Raw genomic sequence first — 10,954 nt, forward strand, 5'->3', positions numbered from 1 at the left:
TTATAGCATCAACTTGTTATTCAAAGCATCAAACTCACATAGGTACAATAAGCTATCTACACTGTAGTATTGAACTCCAACCAAGTATCACACTTGATGCAATTGAACAATGGCAATGATGCAAAGAAATCAGCAGCATCCACTTGAGAGCAGCAAGCTTGTAAACAATAGATCTAACTTCCTGCCTCATTAAAAATCAGAGAATGCAGTACATCACTGCCGAGACTCTAGTCATCTTGCGCCCACTCTGAAATGGCTCCTCTACAGGACACGCAGTATCCAGGGTCTGAACTCTTCAAAAGAGACCACACCAGATGCCCACTCATGCCACGGCAGGGATGAGGAGAGCCCACCAGATGCCCACTCATGCCACGGCAGGGATGAGGAGAGCCCACCAGATGCCCACTCATGCCACGGCAGGGATGAGGAGACCACACCAGATGCCCACTCATGCCACGGCAGGGATGAGGAGAGCCCACCAGATGCCCACTCATGCCACGGCAGGGATGAAGTACTGCAGGGATACGTGTAGCAAGATCAAGTGCACAATTTGCTTGTGAATGATGTCTGTTGAAGGAGGAGCAGATGAGAACAGCAGAGGTTCTCGTTGTTGCACAACTAAAAGAACTATCGGAACGTCACCTATTACCGCCCATCCTCTATGTCCGCCCTCCTACGTGTATGTGTCACTTAATACTCATTTCTATACAAACCAAGACGGCGGATTCCTAAAGAAATGCAACCACCCACCAGGGTTGTGCACAATTCTGCTTCCTGTTTTCTACCTCAATTGAAATGCAAGTGAAATTCAAGAATTGAATTGGAACTTAAGAGCCAGTTTTAATTCAATTCTGGAATTTTGCACAAGCCTGCCACCCACACCATAAGTGTATCTAAATGAGCTATGTGCCAAAAATGACATTTGACAAAAAAATAGCTGTAAAAAAATGTGGATATTTCAGGCAGTAAAAGCCCCGGTAAGAACCAAACCAGATTTTGTTGAAACACGCACTGTTAACACACTTAAGGCTACTGAAAAATGTAAGGTTCATTTATCAAATGTTTTTTGGAAGTATTAAAAAAACATCATTGTTTTAGAATTTTCGACCAAAAGGGGCGGTAATTGGTGTTTTTATGATAGGTCCTGCTGACATGACACGTAATTGCCCCTTTACAGAATAAAACCCATATTTAAGGCTATTGAAGGAATGTGTAGGTGATCTACCTTTGCCTTGTCATGAATAATGAATATATACTGCTCAAAAAAATTAAGGGAACGCTTACAGTTTTCCATTGTTAAAACACATTTTTTGAAACCTTCCACCCTTTTCTCCATTCTCAAACTACATTCACAGAATGTCTGACAGTTCTTGCAAAATACCAAGTAGGGGAGAGCCGGGACGATTGAAACACAGGACGAATGAAACAATCCATTTTTCTCCGAGTGTAATGATGATAGACCGACGTCCTTCGGTCAAAACATAGAGCATGTTAACCTCCTTCTATCAGCCAAATATCTTCCTGCTATGTCATTTTATCACAGAGTTACTGGCGATAAACGAGTTTTGATGCACAAAAGTAAACTTTATTAGCGGTTAAATTTTTCGATTATCAATGAGTGTTTTTCATTTAAAGGTTTGACTTAATGCTTATTCAGTAGACCATTTAGTGTTCTCCACAATCCCAGACTTTAATATCACATGCTTGTTTACATGGAAAGCAAAACAAGCTATAGTGACACAAGTATGTGTCGGGACGATTGAAACACGTGTTTCAATCGTCACGACCAGGCAGTACCTCCATGTATTTTAATTAAATGCACACATATCTGTGTTTAAACAATCATCTATGGAGGTGAGACATGGAAACACAGTTTTAGGAAGATGAAAATACATTTGGGCCCACCAGGCAGGGGGTCGAGTTTTCCCATGTCATCCTATGGAGACTGACGGCAGGTGGGTCGTTAAGCCTACTTATTTGGATGTGCAGTCGTCTAACCCACGTAAAAACCGGGTTTTTTCCTGAACGGTTTTGTTCAAAGCTGAAAATGTATTTTCAAAAAATCTGTATTTGACAGAGGACAGATGTAGGTTACTAGTGACCAAATATTAGCTTTCAGTGTGGTACGATCGCTTTGTTAATTACGTTTAATTTAAAAGTGTTTCAACTGTCCCGGCTCTCCCCTACCGATCCAGTGTATGATCGAAGTGTTCCCTTAATTTTTTTGAGCAGTATATATAATGAATGTATATATGCAGTACAGCAAAAGCGTGCTCAAATGTGTGTGTTCAAAATGCAGCACTCACTGCACATGGCTTTGCTGGGGTTGACCTGCTGGCCCGCGAGGAACTGCTGCAGCTTCCTGATGTCCACGCGAGTGTGTGCCATGTGTGATGTGTGTGTGTGTGTGTGTGAGTGTGTGTGTGAGTGTGTGCCATGTGTGTGTGGAGTGTGTTATTGTGTGTGTGTGTGTGTTGTGTGTGTGTGTGTGTGTGTGTGTGTGAGTGTGTTGCCATGTGTGTGTGTGTGTGTGTGTGTGTGTGTGTGTGTGTGTGTGTGTGTGTGTGTGAGTGTGTGCCATGTGTGTGTGTGTGTGTGTGTGTGTGTGTGTGTGTGTGTGTGTGTGTGCTGTGAGTGTGTGTGCCATGTGTGTGTGTGTGTGCCATTGCCATGTGTGTGTGTGTGTGTGTGTGTGAGTGTGTGCCGTGTGTGTGTGTGAGTGTGTGTCACCATGTGTGTGTGTGTGAGTGTGTGCCATGTGTGTGTGTGTGAGTGTGTGTGCCATGTGTGTGTGTGTGTGTGTGTGAGTGTGTGCCATGTGTGTGTGTGTGTGTGTCATGTGTGTGTGTGTGTGTGTGTGTGTGTGTGAGTGTGTGTGTGTGTGAGTGTGAGTGTGTGTGTGTGTGTGTGTGTGTGTGTGTGTGTGTGTGTGTGTGTGTGTGTGTGTGTGTGTGTGTGTGTATGTGTGTGTGTGTGAGTGTGTGTGTGAGTGTGTGTGAGTGTGTGTGTGTGTGTGCGTGTGTGTGCCATGTGTGTGTGTGTGCCATGTGTGTGTGTATGTTTCAGGTGAACATGCTCAGTGCTGTGTTTTCATGTGTGTGTGTGTGCATGTGTGTGCGTGTGTGGTTCAGGTGGACACGCTCCAGCTCTGCGACGCGTCATCACCTGCAGGAGGAGACAGGAGGACAGACCAGAGAACACGCCACACCACACGCAAGAGGGGAACAGCATGAGGTTGGGGTGAACACGCTCAGTGCTGTGTTTTCATGTGTGTGTGTGTGTGTGTGCGTGTGTGTGTTTCAGGTGAACATGCTCAGTGCTGTGTTTTCATGTGTGTGTGTGTGTGCATGTGTGTGTGTGTGTGTGTGTGTGGTTCAGGTGGACACGCTCAGTGCTGTGTTTTCATGTGTGTGTGTGTGTGTGTGTGTGTGTGTGTGTGGTTCAGGTGAACATGCTCAGTGCTGTGTTTTCATGTGTGTGTGTGTGTGTGTGTGTGTGTGGTTCAGGTGAACATGCTCAGTGCTGTGTTTTCATGTGTGTGTATGTGTGTGGTTCAGGTGAACATGCTCAGTGCTGTGCTGTTTTTCATGTGTGTGTGTGTGTGTGTGTGTGTGTGTGTGGTTCAGGTGAACATGGTCAGTGCTGTGTTTTCATGTGTGTGTGTGTGTGTGTGTGTGTGTGTGTGTGTGTGTGTGTGTGTGTGTGGTTCAGGTGGACATGCTCAGTGCTGTGTTTTTTTTTTTATGTGTGCGTGTGTGTGTGTGGTTCAGGTGGACACGCTCAGTGCTGTGTTTTCATGTGTGTGTGCGTGTGTGTGTGTGTGGTTCAGGTGAACATAGTGTTGTCACGATACCAAAATTATGACTTCGATACGATACCTGCCATAAATATCACGATGCTCGATACTGAAACGATACTACGGCGAAATCCTAAGATATCTGGAAAAGAAAGGACTCATACCTCCTCCAAGTGGTTCTAAACTTCCTACATAATTATTATTTTTATAGTCAGTAAAATAGTAGGCCTACTTTGTGTGATTAAGTCCTTTATTTTTTGTTATAGTTAATTTACATTGTGTTGTGTTTTGCCAATAAAAGTAGCTTTAAATAGCCAAACTAGGCTAGATCCAGGGTCAGTGTTGAAATTACTGCATGCAAATCACTGAATGCTATGCAGAGGGCCTAATCTTTAGGCCATCTGATGTACAGTATAGGCTTCCCTAGGCCTTCCGCGTGTTCATGGGATTTTCTTTGACAGTTGCAAAGGGAAAAATGTGAGGGATAGTCTTCTTTTTCGCCCAGTGTACAAGTGCGGCGTTCCTACCACTCAGGTCTTAGTCAGATAGGCCTACACCATTACCTGTTGCAATATGTCTGTGTGCATTCCTACATTAACCTACGTCTATTTCTTTGATATCATGATTTGCTACCACGTAACAATAACCCGCTATTAGGACTCAACACGCTTTGGTGGTATTATATGCTGTGGGCTTTAATTAAGCATTTTAGGGTAGCCTATCCTACATCTGGGCAATACTTATTGAACAAATTGCAGTCTACATGCCATGACAAATATTACCAGTAGCACTGACCGAACATGAAATAGATTGTTTACAAGTTATGGTAATGTTATTCTGGCGTGAACATTGCGCTTTCATCACGTTAGCACCCTATGATTACAACATTACGTCTAGTCAAATTCATTGATGAAGGAAGGTTAAGCTTTATCCCAGAGAACCATACTTTTCACTTAGGCTAGACTAAAACAGAAGAGACTTGGCACTAACCGTAGTGGAGTGTTTCTATAGCATATTAGTTAACCTGTCGTTCTTTAAACAAAATGTTGGGATATGTCTGCGAGGTGTTTAGCCAAGTTCCATGCGTAGCCTACTGCTTTTAAATGACTTTGAAACATATTTCACACCGGGGCCTCTGTGTACCTGATGGCTTGCCTTCACTATTCGTGATATATCCGGAAATAGTTGCAGATTTCACTTCACCTTTTGTTTTATCCACAAGGCCGAGGGCCGATTGACAAAGAACTACTGTATGTTGATGTTGGCTGCGCACTCACTCACTCAGAGTTGCCTGCTTGACACGCCCACTTGCCTAGATGCGTGCAAGGAGCAGTGAGAGCAGCAGAGGAGGTAGGGCAGTTCACGCAGACACAGAACGTTAATTTTAAGTTAAGTATCGATTCTAAAAACATCGGAAATCGTATCGTTTTTTGTGTGAAAGCATCATGATACCTTTTTAGTATCGATACACCGTGCAACACTAGGTGAACATGCTCAGTGCTGTGTTTTCATGTGTGTGTGTGTGTGTGTGTGTGTGGTTCAGGTGAACATGCTCAGTGCTGTGTTTTCATGTGTGCGTGTAAGTGTGTGTGTGTGTGTGTGTGTGTGTGGTTCAGGTGAACATGCTCAGTGCTGTGTTTTCATGTGTGTGTGTGTGTGTGTGTGTGTGTGTGTGGTTCAGGTTGTGGCGGTAGTGGGGTAGCGTTACGGTTGGGCGCCAGCTGGATTTATCCACCACCACTCAGACAGAGTGAAGATAAACTAAAGTTAAGAAATAATAACTAAGGGCTTTATAAAGCACCACAAAACATTAAATGGTTTTAACTAAGAAAATGCAAACAGGTGTGTTCAAAATGGAATATATTGTTCAGGACACACATGAACACCACACAAGCAAACAAACAACCACAACAGCAGTAGCAGTTCATCCAGCCTATTTTTAGGTCAGGCCACTAGGAGGCGGTAGGCGGTAGCCTTGACAAAAAACGCAAAAAGGCAAGACGCAAAAAGGTCCAAAAACGAGGAAGAAAAAAGTATCTTCAGTCAAAAGACCTCTTTAGCCTAAGGCCACAATAAATCCAAAACAGTTAACAGTTAAACAATTTAGGCTGCTATCATAAGCTACTCAAATGCAGCACAGACATTTTATTTAGGCTATAATTAATTGGCTACTATAACATAGCCGACTGCTTCAAAGCTCCCAGTGTGGATAAACCAATAAATACAAAATAACAATAAATAGCAAAATCACGGTAACAAAAAGAAAAGCTCTCCAAAACTAGAGCACAAACGTGATTGCTTTCAGTTTACAGTTGAGATTAGATTACAATAAAGGCAGGACGGCGCCGGAGGAAAGGAAAATGTAGAAATAAAAATATCCCCAAAATACAAAATAATAATCCCCAGGAAAACCCCTAAGGAAACCCTCCCCAGTAGCCTACAGTATGTAATCTATATTCAACTTAAAGTCGCGCCGCTCACGACTAAACAACAAGAGCGCTTTTAAAGAGCACGGGACAACACAGAGAAGTGGGCCAGCTGCTACAACCTCGCTACTGTCGCGTGTCTCCTGCAAACAATGATAAAACAGTTCTAATGCAAGGAGATCACGGAGCGAATGGAGTGCACACCAAAGGACCAAACAACTCGCACAAAACTACTAGCTTACCCACGTTGCGTGACTCCTGCAAACAATGATAAGACAGTTACAGCGCAAGGAGATCACAGAACGAATGTGGCAAGACAGGCTCACAGGCCAGGAACAACAACTTTGTTGCCGTGATCGCTTGCTGAACAATGATAAAACAGTTCGTTATTGCAAAGCAATAGCCGCTATAGCAGAGACTTTATAATGAGGAGACACAGCACTCAAAAATTCCTCCATAGAAATGCATGGGGCTAGTTTGTAACGCCAATATGGCCGTCGTCTACACATATCCAACCCCTTCCTCCGCAAAACGCCGACATGTGAATACAATGAGCCAATCATGTGGTGTGAGGTGAATACAATGAGCCAATCATGTGGTGTGAGGTGAATACAATGAGCCAATCATGTGGTGTGAGGTGAATACATTGAGCCAATCATGTGGTGTGAGGTGTATACAATGAGCCAATCATATGGTGTGTTGTGAAGACATCGTGCCAATCGTGTGTTTTGAACTCGCCGCTGGAGCAAGATTGGTGTCGTAAAGCCTTGCGCACATGCATTTCTGCCGAATAGGATGCCCGATGAGTGCTCAAAAAGCGTTGCAATATGGCCGCCGAGTGGAGGGACTTGCCTAAAAGGACTTTGGCTATAGCTAATAGTTTCTACATTATCCCGCTATATAGTTTCTACATTATCCCGCTATAGCTAATAGTTTCTACATTATCCCGCTATAGCTAATAGTTTCTACACTGCCCCGCTATAGCTAATAGTTTCAACATTATCCCGCTATAGCTAATAGTTTCTACATTATCCCGCTATAGCTAATAGTTTCTACACTTCCCCGCTATAGCTAATAGTTTTTACATTACCTCGCTATAGCTTTAGCTCATGCATGAGACACTACTCATGAAGTTGGTGGTTTGCCCACCGTTTACATCAAGTCATGGTCATACCAGAGACGGTTGATAAAGTTAACTATAGAATCTTTGGTCATACCAGAGACGGTTGATAAAGTTAACTATAGAATCTTTAGTCATACCAGAGACGGTTGATAAAGTTAACTATAGAATCTTTGGTATGTCATACCCCACGGTGGGTTCCCAAGGTCTTTGAAGTGCGTCGTCACGGCCACCAAGTCAGTCTCAATCTTCAGATTCATCTCACCACTGAGGTTTGCTTCAATGACCTGCAAATCAAGCACAATCATTCAAGTGTTCCAAAGCATAGCAAACATTAAACACAGGTAAGAAACAAATGACAGAGAAATTATTTTTATATTTAAAAAAACAAACAAAAAAACAGTCCATGCCCCGGCATTCTACTGTTTGTATTCAAAAGCTGCCATTTAAAAACAACTGGCCAAGTCAGTAGATGTTTATTATAACATCCTGCCAAAGGACTGCAGTTGAAAATTAGCCAGCTGGCTAACACTGCTACATTGACAGTAATGTTGACTAATGTGAGTTGTCCTTATACATAAATAAAGTAATGTTGATTAATGTGAGTTGTCCTTATACATAAATAAATGAAATGAAATAAGAAAATGAATTGGACATATTTCCAAACACTCTCCAAATTAATAATCTGCGTTTATTTGTTTCAATGCCTCCTTTCATTCCTCTGTCTCTTACAGAGAAATTGTAGCGAAAAAATGTACAGAAGTCAAAGGCTAAACAATATAGTGATGTAAAGGCTAAACAATGTAGTGATGTAACAATATAGTGATGTAAAGGCTAAACAATATAGTGATGTAACAATATAGTGATGTAAAGGCCAAACAATATAGTGATGCAACAATATAGTGATGTAAAGGCCAAACAATATAGTGATGTAACAATATAGTGATGTAAAGGCCAATGAGCCCACTCCTTGCATGGCAGTGGTGCTTATGTAATAAAGATATTGTGTCTACATTTCACTCACCAAATAATTGGACAGGTTCTTCATCCTGTCCACAACATTCTTCATTATTTTGAGATGAGGCAAATATACGCTGACCTACAAAACAGTATACTATGGACATGTCATTTTTTACAGACATATAGAGTTGCAAAATTAGTTTGGCACTAAAACATGTTAGTTGTGAAGATCTTCACAATGTTGCCACTCACGTCAAAGTCTGGCATGCTGGGTTCTTTGAAGTCGTGCCACATACGCCGGGGAATGACATCCACTGGGATATCGTGCGTGACAACACGACTCACACTGGACAACGAGGGCTTTGGTGGAGGGACACAAATAAAGTGCATATACTTACATTTACACTTAAACACTTAGCTGGCAGTTTTATCCAAAGCCACTTAAAACAGGGAACAACCAAGGTGCAGTGTGACAAGGGCATGTTAGTGCAGCAATACATCCCTCCATCTGATATTCATCAAACAGGTTAAAGGTGCTCTAAGCAATCTGATATTCATCAAACAGGTTAAAGGTGCTCTAAGTGATCTGATATTCATCAAACAGGTTAAAGGTGCTCTAAGCGATGCTGGGTAACGTCACTTCTGTTGACTTTCAAACAAAACAGAGAGCTAGCTCTCTACTTCCCCCCCCCCCTCCTGTGCTGCTCCTGTGAAATTGAAACTCTCCTAAACGCGCATCTTGTCTGTGATTTGCTGGAACAGTTTGTTATGTTTTTATGGGCTAGGTTTGCCCAGGTTGTTTTTGTTGCCGTTTTTGGAGCCTGTGCTGTCCACAGACATCACGTTTTTTTACAGTGTATTCAGGACACAGACAGCTAACGGTTGGTTAGGTGATGTTTGCAGTAAGTGACATAAAATGTTTTAGCCTAAAAAACGCGTGGCATCGCTTAGAGTACCTTTAACTTACAAGGTGTAAATGTCACCTAATGACTGCAGTCTCAACTGACAGGTTTGTCTGACATGCTGAATTTTAATAGAAGGGAATGATGCAACTTACCAGCTCTGCGGCAAGGGTGAGACAGGGGCAGTGTTTCTTGGGTGAGACAGGGGCAGTGTTTCTTGGGTGAGACAGGGGCAGTGTTTCTTGGTTAGTTTGATTTTGACGGACTTGGCGTTTTGTGCTGTCTTCAGAGCTCTCGATATGTTCTCTGGAGCCAACTCCAGACATATCTCATTGGCATCTGGTGATACACCCTCTATCTGATATTCATCAAAGAAGTTCACCTGTCAAGAGTAACCATAAGCAGGTGCTATTTTGAGAGAGCAACGGATGTGTTCATTTAGCCATGTTATAAAAGGAACCTGTGATCATAAGGTGCTTGATCTGAAACAGACACTACATACTGAAGCTCCTCAAAGAAAGCACAGGGAATTCAAACATGCAGTTAGTGAGCACAACGGAAGTGTTCATTAAGCCAAATAGCTCTGCATTGCCAGCACAGGTTAACAAAACAGACATGCTATATGAGGAGTCTGTGCTCATGAGGTGTTTGATACATACACACCTCAAAGAAGGGGATTTAAGCGTGTATAGCTGTTTATATACCCACTTGTAATAACTCGCACCACATGCTGACCCCGCCGTTGGACACCTTCCCGGAGAGCACAAAGTAGAGGTTGTCAGGAGTGAGTCGCAGGACGCAGGTCTTGTTCAGTTTAGCAATCGTGTTCACAACACCTGATGAGCAAAACAAAACACAATGTATGTAAAACCATACGTTTGAATTCTCTTGAAACACAATCATGGGCGGATTATGAACTTTCGGGCCCCTGGGCCCAGATATATTAAGGGCCCCCCACTTATTGTCGTATATGTGGGAGGGGGGTGGGGGTCCTCCCCCAGAACATTTTTAATTTGTTTGATGTGATTTCCTGTATTCTGGTGGATTTTGGGGATGGCCAATACTAAATTCAATCAGATTCCTAGCCTACATCCTGATTTGTTGATATTGAGGCAATGATTCCATGCAAAGGCTTGGGCTTCAGGGCCCCTGGGCCCGGTAGGCCCGTGCAGTAATCCATCCCTGAACACAATGCAGCATTTTAGGGACTGCTCAGGGCCAAACTACAAGAGCTTCGCTATCCACTCATACTGAAAGGGTTAACTTCATAGCTTCAGTAACCAAATTCCCCTAGATCGCATTAGAATGGTAAACATAAATCGACCATAGACAGTATGACATACTAAACAACAAGGCGTCACAACATACGCGTGAAGGGATTAAGACATCCCACGTCAATCATTTTTGATCGGAACTTCATGGCTGTTTAAAGATGGTGATCTGGGACCGAAAATCGTTTGGGACAAGTTAACTGCAGAGAGCCTTCGTCCCGCTCATAGCAAAGATTGTTAAGGCGGAGCAAGATACTTCGTCGTAGTTCATGTCTATGGGCGCGAAATGGGGATCGAATCCTGTCTGCATAAAGAGGCGGTCGATGACGTATTGACGAAAGCGCACGTTGCAACCGGCCAACAGCAGCTGCATAAATAACTGGCGCACACCTGATATAAGGTTGATTTTCTCCAGACTGGAATGCTCAAAAATGCTAAAAATGTACCTGAAATGTTCAGAAGGGTTTGAGGATCATGAA

The 10,954-nt window shown here is 42.9% G+C and overlaps 1 protein-coding gene across 1 annotated transcript; it reads right to left on the bottom strand.

The window, feature by feature from the left end:
• Positions 1–490: 490 nt before the first annotated feature.
• Positions 491–10,624, bottom strand: LOC125309750 (checkpoint protein HUS1-like). The gene is made up of 8 exons (XM_048266839.1): positions 10,573–10,624; positions 9,913–10,040; positions 9,383–9,586; positions 8,555–8,662; positions 8,367–8,441; positions 7,523–7,629; positions 2,307–2,419; positions 491–567 (listed from the first exon to the last, which is right to left on the bottom strand). The coding sequence occupies exons 1-8, from the start codon at positions 10,622–10,624 to the stop codon at positions 491–493; spliced, it is 864 nt and encodes a 287-aa protein (XP_048122796.1).
• Between the last annotated feature and the right edge of the window lie 330 nt (positions 10,625–10,954).

This window comes from Alosa alosa, chromosome 16 (genome assembly GCF_017589495.1).
Source record: "Alosa alosa isolate M-15738 ecotype Scorff River chromosome 16, AALO_Geno_1.1, whole genome shotgun sequence".
NCBI classification, from domain to species: Eukaryota; Metazoa; Chordata; class Actinopteri; order Clupeiformes; family Clupeidae; genus Alosa; species Alosa alosa.

Excerpts from the sequence above, each read along its gene's own strand:
- LOC125309750 (XM_048266839.1), bottom strand. The coding sequence starts at position 10,624 with ATGAAGTTCCGATCAAAAATGATTGACGTGGGATGTCTTAATCCCTTC. Across the intron at positions 8,663-9,382 it reads ACCCAAGAAACACTGCCCCT|CCCTCGTTGTCCAGTGTGAG; the intron begins GTCTCACCCTTG and ends CCTCCACCAAAG. Across the intron at positions 2,420-7,522 it reads AACCCACCGTGGGGTATGAC|ACACTCACACACACACACAC; the intron begins ATACCAAAGATT and ends ACACTCACACAC.